Raw genomic sequence first — 19,538 nt, forward strand, 5'->3', positions numbered from 1 at the left:
TAGAGTGTGACAAAAGCACAATGTAGTGTTTTATTGCGAGTGTACACAAATATAAGTAAACAATTTGCCGTTTTAATGATGTCCTGTATGAGAAAAATGACGGAGTATGTTTTTATGTTTCCACTGTTCGATCGCCCGTGCCTCTTACACACACACACACACACACAGTTCGATCGAGCGATTCGCGCCCGCGCCTCTCTCTCTCTCTCGCACGCGCACGTGCACGCACACACACACACACACACACACTCTGTTCGATCGCGCGATTCGCGCCCGCGCCTCTCTCTCTCGCACACGCACACACACACACACTGTTCGATCGCGCGATTCGCACCCGCGCCTCTCTCTGTCTCTCTCTCTCGCACACACACACACACACACACACACACACACACTCCAGCATTGCAATCTTGATCGCAGCCTGTTCATTGCTGCGTTCACAGTCACACCAAAAGCGAATAGAGCGAAATTTATCGCTATTTAAGAGGGTTTTTTTATTTGTACCGTGTATTCTCCGTGCAAATTCGTGCACCGAACCGTGACGCCCGTACCGTTTCGGTTCAATACGAATACATGTACCGTTCCACCCCTAGAAGATACGCTGCCCTTTAACATGTTGCAGGGCAGAGAATAAGTTTAAGTCGGAGAGAAGGTCAAACCGTACATCGTCTGGTGGCCAGATCCTAGGAAAAAGACAGACACACCCACTTTCTTCCCTCCCATGTGCTCGAAAACAGAGGACGCTTCACACACCCATGTCAACTGCATGTTTTCCTGGTGTTTTCCTGCATCTCCAAACAACTTTGGAACTGTCTTTGCTGGCTTGGGAAGCCAAAACAGAGAAAAACAAAGTGTTAGATTGCTGTTTGGCTCTGGAATGTTCTGTTTCTTCCTCCCCAAAAGAAAATAAATCCTTATATAGCCTCTGCCAAAGTAAAGAAAAGAAAAGTCTAAATAAAGGTTAAACTTCAGAAGCATAAAAGGACAATGAGACATAAAACCCTTTTTATGTCAAAAAGATGTTTGAATGTTTTTGAAAGAAGTCTTTTATGGTCACCAAGGCTGCATTTATATGTTCAAAAGTATTTAAAATAGATTTAATAGTATTAACATATTTAAAAATGTAATTTATTCCTGTTCTGTTGCAAAGCTGAATTTTCAGATTACTCTTGCCTTCAGTGTCACATGATCCTTTAGAAATCATTCTAATATGCTTCTTCAGTATGGTTATGCTGGTCAGTATTTTATTTTTAGATAAATGTATACTTTTATTCAGCAAATGCTGTAAATGCTGTTCTTTTGAACTTCCTATTCATCAAAGAATCCTGGGGGGGAAATGGTTTCCACAAAAATATTAAGCAGCTTATTATCAATGTTTTCAACATTGATAATAATCAGTAATGTTTCTTGAGCTGCAAATCAGCATATCAGAATGATTTCTGAAGGATCATGTGACACTGAAGACTGGAGTAATGATGCCGGAAATTCAGGAATAAATTACATTTTAAAATATATTCAAATAGAGCACATTTATTTAAAAATGTATTCATATTTCACAATATTACTGTATTTTTAATTAAATAAATGCAGTCTTGGTGAACCTAGACTTTCAAAAACACACAAAAAACCAACTCTTTGAACAGTATAGTGTATATTCCTTCAATTTGCTTTGGATAAACGTGTCTTTCATGTGCAAAGTATATGTAAAGTATGTAAAAATTGTAAGCTTCAGTTACCAAGCCAAATTCATAAAGTAACCCCCTATCAACGTGCTAAAAACCTCTCAGAACACCTTAGCAACCATCGCCTAGCATTGTGATATTGCCTTTTATAGCAAGTGACTCACATTTTCTTCAGAAAAAGCTCTAGCTGTAGAGACAGCATACTCTGTTTGATGGTGTCACACATTGCAATGCACTTGACAGCAACATTTCAATGAAATTGAATAGAATTAATGTTGAGAACAACTTTCTGCCTCATCTTTAATATATCATGGCTAACCTCCTTTTCCTGTAATGTAAATATATCCACATTCACACATCCATCAATCCATTTTTTTTAGTCATCAGCCTCAGAATTAAAATAAATTCCTGCTTTCTGGAAGATCCGGGAGTATTTGTAATCACCGTCATCATTTCTTCTAAGTGAACATATCCCTTACATTACGATAAGTGCTGTGGTGCAGTTCCTGTTAGCACCATGGTACTTCCTGCGTTATTAGTGGAGATCTATCAAGATATTCTGCAGGCATCAAAAACCTTGACATAAACTCTGCCAGTCAAACCAATATTACGCAACAACAGCATTTGTGATGCTTTCAAGGAAATCATTAATAGAGGTTTTCTGACGTCTAGACGGCATGTGCTTCTAAGTGTGTGCGGTTCATCTCCGGTTTCTCTGGAAGAATCGCACTGACACACTCTGCTCTATGATGGGAAAACGTAGCGTTTGGGTCATGTGACTGGGCGGAAGTGGGATGCAGTCAACGTCAGGGATGCTGGGAAAAGCAGAGACCTCTGATTAGTTCTTAGCAGCTCGTAGACAGGCAGCATCACTGCCCTACTGAGCTGATAGACTTCAACTAAACCATCACACAAGAGATCGATAGCGCTGATACGTTTACAGTAAACCATGGAAGGCACAAAGACAGAGACAGCAGTGACACTGAGACTGTCAAAGAAAGATTAGCTGTTTCTGTAAACATTTACATGAATCTGACCATTCAAATTCACTGCATGTACTACATTTTATTTTTAGATACTCACCAGAAAGTAATTGCAACCAATGATAAACTTTTAAACACTGAGTACGGGTTTAGTTTATGTGACACGTTTACATCACAGCCATGATTTGCTACTTGCTAATACCAGTCTGAGGCAAGTAGTATTAGCAACTGGAAAAATCCATCTTAAACCAGGTTAAGCTGGTTTGCTGGCTTTGGTTAGTCTCCCAACCCGGTCAGACTGGTCTGATGGCTGGTTTTATAGGGGTTACACTTACTCTAATGAGAGTTAGTCGACATGTAGCTGCAACGTGACTTATAGCCAACAGATTGTCTAAAGGGGACCATTCAAATTAAAATTCACATGCCCCTGTAATCTTTAATCAAAATAACTTCCCCTCCCTCCTCCAGTGACATCTCTTCTCTTCTCTGATGACGTGTTTACTGGCGAGGGTGGGACAACCTGTCACTCATTTGAGATCGACCAATAGCAAACCAATCAATTCCCCATGGACAAAATCAAGTCCCGTCCTACATTTTTCTTGTTCGAGAAGCCACATCACTGGGATATACATCACAAGGCAGGAAAAATTATCATGCTGACTTCAAACGTCCCTGATCCACCAGTCAGCATTACGTACACTCACCTAAAGGATTATTAGGAACACCATACTAATACTGTGTTTGACCCCCTTTCGCCTTCAGAACTGCCTTAATTCTACGTGGCATTGATTCAACAAGGTGCTGAAAGCATTCTTTAGAAATGTTGGCCTATATTGATAGGATAGCATCTTGCAGTTGATGGAGATTTGTGGGATGCACATCCAGGGCACGAAGCTCCCGTTCCACCACATCCCAAAGATGCTCTATTGGGTTGAGATCTGGTGACTGTGGGGGCCATTTTAGTACAGTGAACTCATTGTCATGTTCAAGAAACCAATTTGAAATGATTCGAGCTTTGTGACATGGTGCATTATCCTGCTGGAAGTAGCCATCAGAGGATGGGTACATGGTGGCCATAAAGGGATGGACATGGTCAGAAACAATGCTCAGGTAGGCCGTGGCATTTAAACGATGCCCAATTGGCACTAAGGGGCCTAAAGTGTGCCAAGAAAACATCCTCCACACCATTACACCACCACCACCAGCCTGCACAGTGGTAACAAGGCATGATGGATCCATGTTCTCATTCTGTTTACGCCAAATTCTGACTCTACCATCTGAATGTCTCAACAGAAATCGAGACTCATCAGACCATGCAACATTTTTCCAGTCTTCAACTGTCCAATTTTGGTGAGCTCTTGCAAATTGTAGCCTCTTTTTCCTATTTGTAGTGGAGATGAGTGGTACCCGGTGGGGTCTTCTGCTGTTGTAGCCCATCCGCCTCAAGGTTGTGCGTGTTGTGGCTTCACAAATGCTTTGCTGCATACCTCGGTTGTAACGAGTGGTTATTTCAGTCAAAGTTGCTCTTCTATCAGCTTGAATCAGTCGGCCCATTCTCCTCTGACCTCTAGCATCAAAAAGGCATTTTCGCCCACAGGACTGCCGCATACTAGATGTTTTTCCCTTTTCACACCATTCTTTGTAAACCCTAGAAATGGTTGTGCGTGAAAATCCCAGTAACTGAGCAGATTGTGAAATACTCAGACCGGCCCGTCTGGCACCAACAACCATGCCACGCTCAAAATTGCTTAAATCAGCTTTCTTTCTAGGGATGGTAAGATTCACCGATTCGCATCGGTGCATCAGCATAAAAGCTAACGATGCGATGCATCGATTTAAATAAGTGTGCATCGATACAAGTTGGCATTTGTATCGCGATGCATCGTTTCTAACATATCTGCATCGGTAAAAAAATGATTTATTCATATATAATTACCGGTATTAGTAGATGCGTTATACTTTTACTATTTAGAAAGTGACCAATCATTTGTGACCAATATTTTATTATGTAACTGCTGCGTTCACACCGAACGCGGATAGAGCGCCTGTAGCGGGTGATGTCCATGTTAAGTCAATTTAAAGACGTGTTGACGCGGGTCTGGAGGTCCTGCGGCGCGATTTCGCCTCATTCGCGCGTCCAGTTCGACTAGATTGATTTCTCCTTTCTGAACTGTTGCTCAAGCGCGTTCTCTCATCACAACTGCTGCAGCTGCTACGGGAATATGACGTATCACATCACTACGGAGTGCAAACCGTGTCCTGAGAGTCACCTTTAAACCCTAAAGTAGGACATTTAAGTTAGTCTGGTTTACAGAAGCCTGTGACTGCAAATAAGAGTTTTTCATATATATATTTTTTTACATTTTTGAATACAGTTATGAAAGACCTGTTTGTGAAAGTTTTTTTATTTTATTTGTATTATTGTTTATGTTAAAACAGCTCCTGCTTTCTGGTCACTGTATAATATATGATTCACATACACCTGCTGGCAAGTTACAGAACATTTCTTTATTGTTTATCCCTGAGCATCCTTAGATTGTTTCACTGTTAAATGTGTGAGCTGTTAAAAATGTAACTGGAGACAGGACAGGAAAAGAATGTCTGTTTTTATTTAGCCTAATCTTTTGGTTTTGTGAAAGAGCCATGCATTAAAAGTCAGATGGCACTTAAGCTACTTTGTGATCTGCTGTATGCCTGAACAAATAAAATAAATGTTAACTATCTATATAATATTGAATTGCATAGCATCATATTTTTCTCCATTGCATCGTATTACATTGAATCGCATCGCGTTGAATCGAATCGAAATCGGATCGCACCGCATCGTAATAGTAGTGTATCGTATTGCATCGCATCGGTAGCTGCTTATATGTATCTTTAATGTATCGTATCGTTGGCTATGCATCGAGAAGTGTATCGCATCGGCCTCAGCTATGGAGATGCACATCCCTATTTCTTTCCCATTCTGACATTCAGTTTGGAGTTCAGGAGATTGTCTTGACCAGGACCACACCCCTAAATGCATTGAAGCAACTGCCATGTGATTGGTTGATTAGATAATTGCATTAATGAGAAATTGAACAGGTGTTCTTAATAATCCTTTAGGTGAGTGTATATGTGGTATTAATGATGATACATCATTTATCCAGGATTTGAAAAAAGTAACAAATATTAAAGCCATCCATTGTCACCCTGTGGAGGCTGAGAAAAAAGTGTGAAGATGAAGGAAAGATGTGGATTTGTATTCTTTCTTTGTAGTTTTCTTGGCTATGTCGAGTGCCAGGAGTTTGTAGTCGGATAGTTTGCAGATGCTGCTTGTGAGATCCTATAAAACAAAGTGATCCACAGCTGCGAAAGATAGTTTGATATCATCACCATGTTTGAATGAAGCTTACGATTAAGAACAATGATGCACCTAAGCTGTATTATACAGTTTGCCAGACATTTCTCATTTAGGAGACTTTTTTTTCTCTTTTTCTGATAAATATAGTTCTGCTATGATGTTTGAAGTCTAAGATCTTGTTGATTTAATAGTTTTGGCTCACTTTTGCACCACAAAGGTAGTGAAATTATAGAATGATCTAAACAAAGCAGCAGGAGGTTGCACTGGATACTTATTCTGTCAGAACATCACAAATCCTCTGCCGTCCTAAAACTCTTAAGTGCACAGAGGACAGGGCTTTGACATCTCAGCACTCCCCAAGAAGCATAAGCTTTCCAGGAAAGCAGAAAGCACCTGTTTCAGATGGTTCCTGTGTAACACCTCTCATGGTTTGGCCATGGAATTGGCATGGAAATCAGATGAAAACTCACAGCAGAGAAATGCAGAACCAAAGCCCAACTTCACGACAGCTCACTCACTCTGAAACACATGAACGTTCAATCTCAAGACCCTTGAGGAGTATTGTTAGAATTGCAACTTTCCAGAAAAAGAACATAATGTAACTTCACATGAAACAGAACACATTTTGGAATCCAGAGCTAGATTTCAGCTCATCCGGTGCATTCACTTTCCCAGAGAGAGGGTTGTGATTGATGGAGAATGAAATGTAAATAATCCTGTGAAGTATGACTTCATGCAGCCTCAGGAGGAAGATAGTAACTTTGAAGTTTTGCCACTGTTGGTCTCAAGACTTCAACATTTGCAATAAGTGAAGCGTGATACCTCAAAATCAGTCGCCATCAAAATCACCAATGTTCCACATCAAAAATTCAAAATACTTTTGAGGCCATAATTATTTGCTTTGCACTTTGAGTATATCCTCAATGAATTGTGTAATCCTGAACTCTTTAAAGATGCTTATAATAGACCAATTATGCACACATGCTTACCGGTATGCCTGCTCAGGACTAGCTACACAAAACGCAAAGCAAGGAGGGTCGGAATAATGCGTGTCGAAAGTTGTAATGCCACAACAGAAACTTCCCAAACCCTACCCTACAACTTGTAGTCAACAGATTGTCTAAAGGGGACCATCAAAATAAAGTGTTCCCTTTTTTAAAATGTATGTGCCCCCAATCTTTAATCAAAATAACTTCCCCTCCATCCTCCAGTGACATCTCCTCTTCTCTGATGACGTGTTTACTTATTTGAGATCGACCAATAGCAATCAACAACCATCCAATCAATTCCCCATGGACAAAATCAAGTCCCGTCCTACAAGAAGCCACATCACTGGGATATACATCACATTATGGAAGAAAAGACTATTGCAACATCCGTTTCATGCTGACATCCCTGATCCACCTGTCAGCATTAAGTATATATGTGGTATTAATGATACATCCTTTATCCAGGATTTGAAAAATGTAACAGATTTTACAGCTTTTGCGACCAATTGTAAAGACCTTTTAGCACCCGCCCATCTTTCGTGCCACCTTTTACTCCAACCTGCAGATACCCACACTTGCCCTGGGGAATTGGTGTACTGCCCCCTCTACTGGTTAAAGGAAGATACTTCACTGAGACCATTATAATTTTTTTTTTCATATTTACTAATTTAATACTTTTTTAAATTGCAAATCATATAATTAGCGTAATAGTTTAAGTGAAAGTTAACTAGGTTATTTGAATGTAAAAGTATGGACATTAATAATATAAGTGTTCATGTTTTTACATGCATAATATAAATTCTAAAACTGTTTATTTTGAGAATTTTCAATGTGGTCTCAGACTTTTGGATTTGTGCATCTGATGTCGTGGTAACATCCAAAAACAAACACAATGATATCTATAAAAAAAAAAAACATTCAGTTTATTCCCATAAATACACAATTTACATGTTCAGCACTCGATAACAGGGAGTTTTATAGAAACAATAAACAAATAAGCAAAACCAAGCTCTGGGATGGTCTATTGTTATGTACACAAAGCAGTTGCATAATACAGTTGATGGCTTTGTCCAATAGGTTTTCATTGGATAATAAGAACATGTGCCATGGAACGTTTGCTAGTATGTGGAGTAATCATCCATCAGTAATCTGAAATAAACACTTAAGAACCTTCACCGCAACTTTTGTTTTCACCTCATACTAACACCATGTGTGCCCTCCACCTCTGGACATTATAACATTAGGAAATGGTGCATGTCCTGTTCATGTCTTCTATTGCGTTTTCTTGTGGTTCTCTCTGGCAGCTTTTCTCTTTAACTGCAGAATCTTCAATTCTGTCATGGTTGAGAAGGTCCTCCATACCCACACAGCCTAAAACACAGAGACTGAGTTTAAATCAAAATCTTAAACATACTTTGTAAACATAATTAGATGAGATGCATATTGTAGTATATGAAGAAGAATATTCTTAAAGGAAAATATTACCACAATAATAACTGTGTTGAGCAAGAGCGGGACTGAGTATACTAGTGATATGAACATTCCTTTTGAATCAAAGTATTGGAACTTTGAAAAAGACCTAAAAACAAAATGCAGACACATTCAGTATAAGAACAAAATACATAACATTATGTCGGTGGGTTGTGGTGGGTGTATAATTACCTACCTCCAATTCATCGCTGCCAACTCATTCAGGTATTCTGCACTGTAAACCATTGTGACTGCAAAACATTAAATACTATGTTATCTGTTGATCACAACACAATCTAAAGTGCCTATATATATATATATATATATATATATATATATATATATATATATATATATATATATATATATATATATATATATATATATATATATATATATATGTATGTGTGTGTTATGCCTGTATGCACATAAACACATGTCGATTTGACAGCACTTATGCTGCACTTATATATATGGTGAGATAAACATATAATCATATATAATTTAATATAATTAAATAAATATAAATCAAATTATGTTAAGGGTGCTTTCCCAATCTAACCGCACAAAATTCACAAAACGCATATAGTCTGAGCTGTTTGTCGTCTTGTAATTTTCGGAAATTAAATTTTTTGTTTCACTATAATTGTATACATTTACCCTTACCTTTAACAATTTAATTATTGCAGAAACTCACCCATCAAGAGAAAATGACAGATCTGAAGGCGGTAGTATTTGCAGGATAGGATGGTGAAAGCAAAACAGAAGACATGGAATGCCAGCAGACAAATCAGCCAGGATTCAGTCCAGTCAACCTGGAAACAAGTTTACATGATGATTACTATTACTAGTTCTTCTAGTAATAAATCGTTTTCTTTATTTAATTCGGACCACGTGACCTCGGATGTACTGAAAAATAGCGACAAAACAAAAACTCTTGATTATCTTTATGTCTAAGAGAATCAAATGTTGCTGTAAACTTACAGACTGTAGAAAGCTCCATAATGATGTGACCCGAACATTGCTGAATCCATCGATTGGAATGGCGCTAATATTTTTAGCTTTGGACTCGGTCATTTTGTTTGACTACACGCAACTAAACCACACACAACATGAACACTTCCGCATTCGTCACTTTCTTTCTCTCGCGAAAATACCCGAAGCTCACCAATGGATGGCGCTATTACGCTTCTTAAACATGTAGTTGATGCTAAGAGCAGTTTATTCCCAAAAAGGAACATGAAATATTTAATATTTATTTTCAAATACGGTTTTCTACATTTTTATATCGAAATAAAATAGAATGCCTTTAAATTCCCGCATCGATTTAAAATGAACAAAAATAAGATATGTAGAACGGATATGTCAAAATAAAAGTTCTCTGCAAACCTTTATTTTGCAGACAGCTGGGCGACATGGCAAACCTTCTTACAAATATAACAATAAAATAAGATATCAAACGGTGAGAATGTATATGATTATCACATGTATAAAAAAAAACAGCAGATGTTACAATTTAATGTCAAAGAGAACTATAGATCGTTCTGACATGTGGTTCTTCTCACTGATGCTGTGTGCATGATGATGATCCCGATTATGATTCAGTTTTTATTACGTTTTTAATAATATTAGGCGAACATATCCTTACATCTGGATGGTTCAACTGTTTATTGGTCATTGCAAATACCAACTAAACTGTTCATAAACTATTTTATTATTAATAATAATATTATTTATATGATATTTACTATTATAGATTAATTATAATTTATGCCTGCATTTAGAATAGAAGAAATAAAGTTTGGTTCAGGTTTCGGTGTTTTTTGTTGTTGTTGTTTTTTTGGTTCAGGTTTGTCGCATTCCAGCCAGTGATGACGCGCTTCCTGTGACGCAGAGAGATTTTAAAACATTGTCCTTCTCAGTAATGGCGGCTACGTTCCCTTCGCCTTCGCTAAATAACAATAAATGGTACTTCACGCGCGAACAAATCGAAAACAGCCCATCTCGCCGAGCGGGACTTGATCCCGACAAAGAGCTCTCGTACCGACAGCAAGCTGCTAACCTGCTGCAGGACATGGGACAGCGGCTCAACGTGTATCTTTTTCAGTTTGTAAGGCGTCGTTCTCGGCATCTGCTGACGCCGGTTTGGGCGGCTTGTGTGGCGTTGAGTTTCAACGTTGTAATGACCTGAAACAGGTCTACCAGTAAACACGCCTTTTGTATTGTGAAACGTGTGAATTAAGGCGAATGGAATAAACGATTTATGTCCCAGTTTTGTGTTTTTTGGGGGTTAGTTTAGGCCTCGGGGCCTAGCTTGAGGTGTCTTTCCTACTGAACAATAGCGCAGCCGGTGTCATTGCTTTTCCCACTCTCCGGTTTCCACTATTTTCTTAATTATACCATTTGTTTACACTCCAGTTATAGACTTATATGTTGTTTATGCCATTCCAAAATTCGTCTGTTAGTATTGCAATTCAACATATCCTGTCGGGGAGAGATTTGCCCTGTCTGATACAGTAACAGGACATATAAGTTAGTAATTGGGGAGAGATTATGAGTTGTCCCGATTTGTTTTTTAGGTTAATTATGTGCCTTCAATTAATGGAGAGCAGTTAAATTCGGTTTTTCCATTTTCAGGAGTGGATGCTTCCACTCTCTACATTTGAATATGGTCAAATATTAATGACAGTTGCTCTAATTAATTAAAATACAAGAATTGAATGTGAATGACAAGCCCATACCACTTTGGGGCGGACGTGTCATTCTAAATATCTATGGTGGTTATGACCCTGTTGAAATACTGAGTTTGTTGATTTGAACCATAATGTTGATTTGAACAGTAAGGCTGTTTTGACATTAAACTGAAGTTGCAGTAGTCCTGTCCAAACGGCTTCTCGAACAAGAAAAAATGTAGATTGGTACTTGATTGGATGGTTGTGGTTTGGTATTGCTGTGATATCATGTGACTGACAGGTTGCCCCGCCTTCGGGCCAATAAAAACATCATCAGAGAAGAGATGTCGCTATAAAAGGGAGGGGAAGCTATTTTGATGAAACATTACAAGGGTAGGGTACATTAATTTACAAAAAAATGTGCACAGATAAATAAATTACAATAAATGCCATGTTCCATAATGAGATAATAATTTTTAATTTTGATTTCATGGTGACTTTAAATGCTTGTAATGTCAATGCCATCCTTAACTTTGGACGATCAGGTCACAACTTACAATTAACACTGCCATTGTGTATATGCATCGGTTCTACATGATCCAGTCCTTCACCCGCTTCCACCGAAATGTGTGTGCCTTATCCTTCGACAAGCTTTTTGCTAAACGTTCATATGAAACAGCTGGCTGGATTGGACAGGAATCTAACCTCTTTGTTAATGTCATGTGTTGCACAGGTGATTGCTCCTGCAGCTCTCTTTTTAGCTGCGAAGGTGGAAGAACAGCCTCGCAAGCTGGAGCATGTGATTAAGGTGACCCATGCGTGTCTCAATCCTCAGGACCCGTCTCCAGACACCAGGAGTGATGTAAGTAATGATAGAATTTATGTCCGATTTCTTTTAACTGTCTGTGATTCATTGGTTCAATGTACTTTCTGTGTTTAAATGTAACTTATTAGCGAATAAGTTCTTTTGCAGCAACGTTTTTTTTAAAGGAATCGTTCACCCAAGATGAAAATGATGGAATTTTCCCTTTTTTGAGTGAAATACTTAAAAAAATAAAAAAAAATTCCAGAGTCCTTGATGAATGGTGGATTTTCAGGTTGTTTTTTTTTTTTTTTTTTTTAGCCATCTTTCCTGTAAGATTAACTGTTTTTCCCCCTAACTATTTAGCTTGACAAAATTTCTTTACCAGCTTTTTAACTCGTATCAGATCAATGATCGTTTTTATCAAATAGGGCTGGGTTAAAAATATAGATTTCTCGATTATAAGTGATTCTCGTTTTGATTTACTGATGTTCTTCTTAAATCCCAAGAATCGATCTTTTAACAGTTGATGAATAAACAAAACTTTGTAGCGTGCCTCCCATCCAATAAATCACAATAAGCTTTGTGCTTTGATATGAAACAGAGTCTCAGCTTTCAAATTATGTCAATTTAATTATGAAATTCAAACAATAAATATGTTTTGCTGGCCACTCATGAATGTAGTGTGACAGATCGCTACAGTGCAGCTCAGTTCAACGGACCATTTCTTCCACATTACGTTAAAGCAAATAATCATGCATGAACATCAGAAGGTATGCCTGTAAGATACAGTACAGCTTACCAAAATCCACTTCATGTCTCATGTAATCGCTTAATCAGTGTTTCAACAGCGGAAATACGTCAGTAAAACAGCTTGTAAGCAATATGTCATGTAATGTTACATTTACCTCAGAAAAAACATTCAATGTCTATTAATTCATTAGTCTTCTAGAAAAATGTACTCCAGAGAGCAGCATTTTGCTAAATATATGCATTATATTGCATATTCATTGTATTTTTACTTAACCTGTTCAATATGTACAGGATATTTGAATATCCGTTATGTTTTGTTAATGGATATTTGAATCCGTTATGTTTTTATGACAGTCACCATTTACATGTTTATATTTAAAAAAAATGAGTAAAAACAATTGTCATTAAAAAGTTATTATTATAACACTATTACTATAAAACTTCCTTTTGTGTAATGTAAATTTAAGTAGCTTATACAAATTGTAACTTTTAATATTATAGTAATATACTTTATCGATATCGAATTGCAAGCTTGTGAATCGAAACGAATCGTGAAATTTGTGTTAATAATACCCAGCCCTAGTATCAAATGTCAAATTTAATGGCAGAACCACAGCATCAGACATAACATTGCTTTTCTTTTGAACAGGTTGTGCAAGCCACAGTTTTCTTATTTCTATATTTTCATTTTGAATCAAAATGAACTCAATTTTTTTTTTCTCTTAGGTTGGATATGTATAATCTTCTTTCTTCAGTCTTTATCTGTTGTGTTAGTATTATTCATATGCCTCTCACTGTCATATGTTGATGAATTGAAGGGGCATAGCTTGTATAATAAGGTGCTGATTGGCTTGGTGCAAAAAAAGGGTCATCTTAATTTGACGAGAGCGAGTAAACGTGTAGTCCATGACCAAGAGAACATGTGAGTAACCTGCCTGTCCTCTCAATCTCAGACATACCTGCAACAAGCCCAAGACCTGGTCATTCTTGAGAGCATTATACTCCAGACCCTGGGTAAGTTTGGAAGGGCAAGAATGGGTCAGTGAATCACCATACTAGAGAGATGTACCAAATAACCACATTTATTCTCATTCACTGCTAATTTCCAGGAGTCAACAGGACTATCACAATCTCTTAATTAAGAGTCATTACTACTCTCACCTTTTTCATTTCTATTTCCATGTCAGTCTGGCAATGCACCCTTCCTGTGTGTGGTTTACGATGCTATCGATTTTGTATGCTGATCCTATTTTAATCTTGAGGACAGTAGGGATGTCAAAAGTACTGGTACTAAGTAAAAAAAACATTGTAAGTGTACCAATCTTTTTGCAGTACCAACCTCAATCCTCTTGAATGCTGGATTTTTTTTAGTAAAAGAATTTGTGCAATAGCATATTCATTTTATAGCATATTAAATCAGGAAATTTCACTGGTAATGGTTTCAACTACTGACATTTGTTTATCGTGATAACCCTGGTGTAAACCGTCGTCTGTGTCCTGCTTTGCAGTCCTCCGCTTTGGACAATTTTGTTCTTGTGCCCATAATGGCAATTTGTTTTGAAAACTTTGACTATAACCAAATCGCCCCACAGGCCACTTGCAAGGAGCTTGGCTCAAAGATATCTCACCAGTCAAGCACAGGAAGCCCCATGTTTGTGATTCACTCACTCATCATGTATATTGTGTGTGGGGGACACAAAAAAAGCACTTCACTGCAGTACAAATGAAAAACTAAAAGTCTGTCTCTCTCTCATCTCCTCTCTTCCCTTCAGCTTTTGAGATCACCATTGATCATCCTCATACACATGTTGTCAAGTGTACACAGCTTGTGCGAGGTGAGAACCAGCTGCTCACTGTAAACTGTCCTTCGTATTGCTCGGTAATGAGTACTTCTAGCCCACCAAGCTCACAGATTTCACATCTGATCACGAGCTTTCCTTTTGTTCCAGCGAGTAAGGATTTGGCTCAAACCTCATATTTCATGGCAACAAACAGGTATGTTCAGATAGCATTACTTATGTAGAAGATACCTTACTTGTGTAGAAGTTTTCTCTGTGTACACTACCAGAACTATGTGAGGTTACAGTTACATCAATCTTTAATCCAAGTATGATGAATGAATCTGGAAATAATGTCAACTTGAGTTTTTATTTGATTTATTTATTTGAAATACAAATAATTTGTAACATTATATACATGGCACTTGATTACAAATGTATTAATTAATTCTTTAAAAAAAATTCTTACTGACCCCAAACTTTTGATTGGTAGTTTATGTATGTATTACTGTAGTTCAACAATAGCAATAAATGGTTTCTAACAAATATTTGTTTCTTCTCCTGTGTTTTTGGTATCTCTGGGTGATCTCATTGCTGCAGTCTCCACTTGACTACATTCTGCCTACAGTACAGTCCGCCCATTGTAGCTTGTGTTTGTATTCATTTGGCCTGTAAATGGTCCAACTGGGAGATTCCGGTTTCCACAGACGGCAAACACTGGTGGGAGTATGTTGACCCCACAGTGACCCTTGAGCTGTTGGATGGTATGTAAATGTTGCTGTTCTGTGTCTTTTCAAGTGATTTTCTTTTGAAATGGTTGTCTTTTTAATAGAGAGAAAGTTTAATTCTAAAGATCTGGAAAGTATGTGATTTACTTCTCTGTTCAGTGTTTCATTAATTAATGCATTGTGGTTTATTTAGTTCAGTTTACATTTAAAGACAGTTTTACTAAGATTTTTAGGAAGTAACCATTGGAAGAACTTCAGTGTAACATTGGACAAAATTTTGGGGGTTTAGCCGGGACAAGAAACTATATAGCCATTTAAAGAATTTCTCAAATAATGTGTGATTTTTGCCCTAAAGATTTTTGATAATGATTTCACAGAGCTCACTCATGAGTTCCTGCAGATCTTGGAGAAGACGCCCAGCCGCTTAAAACGCATAAGAAACTGGAAAGTAAGTCAGTTTGCCTCCATTTTAATTATATCTGGATAACAGCAAATAATGTGTGCCTACAAAGTACAGTAGTCAACATTTGAAGTGGATCAAAACCTTTCATCAAAGTTATACATTGATTTTGAACAATACCCGTTCTTGTCTTAGGACAACTTTGATCCACTTCAAATGTTGACTACTGTACTTTGGGCACTTAAAATACTGTTGAAATATTAAATATCTATAGTAACCAAGTGGCTGTTTTTTTACACACTGCCATTCAGAATTTTTGGGGTTTTCATTAAGTTTTTTAATGTTAATGTCTCCTATGCTCACCAAGGCAGCATTTATTTGATCAAACATACAGTAAAAATATTACATTTTAAAATTGTTTTTCTGTTAATATATATTTTAAAATGTAATCTTTTCCTGTGATGCAAAGGTGTATTTTCAGCACCATTACTCTAGTTTTCAGCGTCACATGATTTGGTGACCACATTTGTTTTTCCAAGATTCTTTAATGAATAGAAAGTTAAAAAAAACAGCATTTATTTGAAATAGAAATCTTTTGTAATGTTAATTTATGTAAATGTCAAATTCACTGATCGATTTAATGCATCCTTGCAGAATGAAAGTATTAATTTCTAAAAAAAAAAAAAAAAAAATCTTACTAACCCCAAACGTTTGAATGGTACTGTGTTCTGACCATCCAAATTGCATCCTCATAATCTTTTTTCTTTTCTTTTTACTTGTGCTTTAGGCTGCAGGTCAAACTGCCAAGAAATCAAAGGTGCAAGATGGTGATCAGTCAGAAGCCATTATGAACATGATCTCCATGGCATCTTCTGACACCACGTTGGCGGGACTGATGAGCCTCTCCGCTCCTCCCTCCGGTTCTTCCATGGACTCCTCAGCAGATGATCCCAGCGCTGCAGCCTCATCCCAACACTGGCAGCCTTCCGGCAAGGAGCAGCCCACTGCTAACGAACTCCACGCGCCTGCTAAGGTCTCTCTGAGTGAGTATCGGGCCAAGCACGCGGATGAACTGGCGGCGCAGAAGCGGAAGTTGGAGAACATGGAGGCAAGTGTGAAACAGGGATACGCCACTGCCGCACAGGCCCTCATGAACCAGCAGAGGAAAGAGAAGCACCATCACCACCAGCAGCCCAGCTCTAGTTCCTCAGACCTGAGCAACCCCTCACCTATCGTCCTGAAGATCCCACTGGATGAGCGAGAACGCAGTTCCATAAAGACGCGCTTCCCCGTGCGGGGCCAATCAGACGGCGGGGGGCACAGCAGCGGGGGGCACAGCAGCAGTAGCAGCAGTCGTGGATCCGAGCAGGACATTAAAGTGCGGATTCGGGTTCCAGAAAGGCGAAGTGGGTCCGGAGAAGACGGGAAAAGTCGCGAGAAGCACAGAGATCGGTCCAACCACCACCACCATCATCACCATCACCACCACCACTCCTCCTCTTCCACCACCGGCTCTTTATCTGCATCGTCTTCCTCATCCTCAGCACAAAAACACTCAAGTTCTGCCAGCACCTCAGGAAGTAGCAAAAAGGTCCCTGGTGACAATGTGCGAACAAGCTCTTCGTCATCGTCGTCTCGAAAAAGGACCCACTTGCCAGATCCTTCCACCGGCACCCACCCCTCGAAAGTCAGCAAATCGTCCAGAAACTCTTTTCAGTTGCCGACGCTTTCCGGAGTGCCCTCCCACGCGATGGGGCACGGGTCTGACATCCTGAGCCTCTCGCACCATCAGGGAAACTATTCGCACTCCAAGGCGGACAAAGCCGACACGAATGGCCACAATACGGGCGGCCAGTCCAACGAGTATCAGGACACATTTGACATGTTGAACTCGCTGCTCAGCGCGCAAGGGGTGCAGCCGGCGCAACCTCAGATATTTGACTATCGCTCTCAGTACGGAGAGTACCGGTATAGCAGTAGCGCTCGCGGAGGAACCCAGCCGCCACCTTTACCCTCAGAACCACCTCCACCTCTGCCACCCTTGCCCAAATAAACCCTTTCATCCCCCCTCCCCACCATTCGTCCGTCCACATACACTGATCAGATCAGTCGTCTTTGGGAGTCCGGGGTTCCTAACTTTCTGTGATGTTGAGTTTGACAGCAGAGTAATGTAAGGCAGAAAATGTACCTGTATCGTTTTTGTGCGGTTGTGTGCGAGCGAGTGTGTTCACAACACCCATCTGTGGCAATAATGTTAAAATAGAACAAAATATTGCAAAAAAAAGGCAAAAAATGTTATTTATTGAAAAAAAGATTGTACATACTATTTTTGATGTCACTCAGTTTTATATCGGCGCTAACAGAAAAACATAATGGAATTAAGGGTATGTATTACAGAATGAGAGGGACCCATTGTCCTCTTTAAAAAGTGTAACCTTGAATGCAAAAAGGAAAATGTTTTTGGTTTATGTATGGATTTAAGTCTTGCTAACAATATATGTGTCTTTTTTATTGATTATGGTATTTATTATTAGCCTTTTAAAACCATAGTTATTAGCAGTCGTTGCTTGAATGCATCAGGTGATATCTGGATTTTATTTTTATACTGTTGTAACCTGCTTCCCAGTCTGTATTTACTTGATCGATACGTCATGTATGTTTTGAGAATGAACATACGAATCCCCAATATTTGCATCACAATGTATGTTTCTAATATACGAGTAGTAACTGAAGTAACATTTTGATTTTGTTTGGTAAGTATTTGTGGTCTTTTTTTTGTTTGTAACTTTCAGCTTTGTATTCTGTAAATGACTGAAAATTGACAAATTATTTTTACAAGTTTTTTTCCCCAAAAAAACAAGGATATGCCTAATTTGGGAAAGTATGTCTGGTAAACCTACAATTCAGAGGCAGATGCAGTCATTGTTTTAAATGGTTGTAGAATATCATGCTCATTTATAATACACTATACACAACAGTATGTCCAGCTTGTACTTGTTTCATCTTTTACTTCTGTTTGTTAATAACACAAACCCAAACGGTGTTAGATACAGGCTATTTGTCATACTATGATGTAACTGACTTCCAGTGAATGAGTGAATATGAATCTGTGATGGACAAAAGTACAATCTGATAAAAACATATATCTTTCGACCAATTTTCAGTTGAACTAATGTTTTTTTTTTATGCTTCTTTGGTTGAAACAATGATAGCGGGCCATGCAAATATTGGTTAACTAACAAATTGCTGAAATTCATTCTGTCTGCATCTATGAATGAGTCATATTGAACTGGTGGTACTTTTGTCCATCATACCCCTTTTCACATCATATTAAAGAGATAGTTTTCTATCATCATTTACTCAGCCAAAACTACGATTTTCTTCTGTAGAACCCAAAAGAAGATATTTTGTCTGTATAAAGTCAATAGGGTCCACTGTTTTTTTTTTTTTTTCAAAACCTCTTCATTTTTGGATGAACTATCTCTTTGAATATGGCGTCCATTTTATGGTCTATTTATATCTGTCTCAGTTTAAACACTCAAATCAGCACTTATAGATTGAATGGCGAGCATGCTGACCGCTCATGTTTATTTGTTGCATTACCTCCATTTTTGTTTAACATTAAGGTGCTTTTACGCCATGTTGTAATTACCGTAATTACGAGATTTCAGCTCAAAATTACAGCCTAGATGGGAATTTTCTGAGAGCTCTTACTTGTACCACGTGACTGCTGTACCACCTTTAGGCATTAATACTTTTGCCATAGACATGCATAATTCCCAGTCCGAGGACGTGAACAGCTCTGAATAGAACGTCACGTGTTGTCATGTCGAGACTACGGTAATTACGACACAGCGTGAAAGCTGCATTATAACCGTATCAAGGTCATTTTGGTGTTTTCGAGTGATAAACCATCCAATCCTGATTCATGAAATCTT

The 19,538-nt window shown here is 38.4% G+C and overlaps 2 protein-coding genes across 3 annotated transcripts; one reads left to right on the forward strand and one right to left on the reverse strand.

Annotated features, from left to right (window-relative positions):
* Positions 1-8,259: 8,259 nt before the first annotated feature.
* Positions 8,260-9,609, reverse strand: tmem18 (transmembrane protein 18). The gene is made up of 5 exons (XM_056257968.1): positions 9,452-9,609; positions 9,165-9,282; positions 8,664-8,718; positions 8,483-8,576; positions 8,260-8,368 (listed from the first exon to the last, which is right to left on the reverse strand). The coding sequence occupies exons 1-5, from the start codon at positions 9,542-9,544 to the stop codon at positions 8,270-8,272; spliced, it is 459 nt and encodes a 152-aa protein (XP_056113943.1). The 5' UTR covers positions 9,545-9,609; the 3' UTR covers positions 8,260-8,269.
* Positions 9,610-10,361: 752 nt separating this feature from the next.
* Positions 10,362-18,580, forward strand: ccnt1 (cyclin T1). Of its 2 annotated transcripts, XM_056257947.1 has the most exons (9): positions 10,362-10,561; positions 11,685-11,766; positions 11,873-12,001; positions 13,648-13,708; positions 14,467-14,529; positions 14,644-14,689; positions 15,073-15,236; positions 15,578-15,648; positions 16,388-18,580. In XM_056257947.1, the coding sequence occupies exons 1-9, from the start codon at positions 10,392-10,394 to the stop codon at positions 17,651-17,653; spliced, it is 2,052 nt and encodes a 683-aa protein (XP_056113922.1). In that variant the 5' UTR covers positions 10,362-10,391; the 3' UTR covers positions 17,654-18,580. The 2 variants fall into 2 exon arrangements, with proteins under 2 accessions (XP_056113922.1, XP_056113921.1); XM_056257946.1 differs by having other exon boundaries at positions 14,467-14,689.
* The last annotated feature ends 958 nt before the right edge of the window (positions 18,581-19,538 follow it).

Source organism: Rhinichthys klamathensis, unplaced genomic scaffold (assembly GCF_029890125.1).
Source record: "Rhinichthys klamathensis goyatoka isolate OS25496 unplaced genomic scaffold, OSU_Roscu_1.1 h1tg000147l_1, whole genome shotgun sequence".
Classification (NCBI taxonomy): Eukaryota; Metazoa; Chordata; class Actinopteri; order Cypriniformes; family Leuciscidae; genus Rhinichthys; species Rhinichthys klamathensis.

What these genes read in the sequence shown, in the direction of transcription:
- tmem18 (XM_056257968.1), bottom strand. Translation starts at nt 9,544, where the DNA reads ATGACCGAGTCCAAAGCTAAAAATATTAGCGCCATTCCAATCGATGGA. An exon ending in TATGGAGCTTTCTACAGTCT is followed by an intron (nt 9,283 to 9,451) that starts GTAAGTTTACAG and finishes ACTTGTTTCCAG; the next exon opens with GTTGACTGGACTGAATCCTG. An exon ending in TCAACACAGTTATTATTGTG is followed by an intron (nt 8,369 to 8,482) that starts GTAATATTTTCC and finishes TCTGTGTTTTAG; the next exon opens with GCTGTGTGGGTATGGAGGAC.
- ccnt1 (XM_056257946.1), top strand. Translation starts at nt 10,392, where the DNA reads ATGGCGGCTACGTTCCCTTCGCCTTCGCTAAATAACAATAAATGGTAC. An exon ending in TCACCCGCTTCCACCGAAAT is followed by an intron (nt 11,767 to 11,872) that starts GTGTGTGCCTTA and finishes TGTGTTGCACAG; the next exon opens with GTGATTGCTCCTGCAGCTCT. An exon ending in CTCCAGACACCAGGAGTGAT is followed by an intron (nt 12,002 to 13,647) that starts GTAAGTAATGAT and finishes TCTCAATCTCAG; the next exon opens with ACATACCTGCAACAAGCCCA.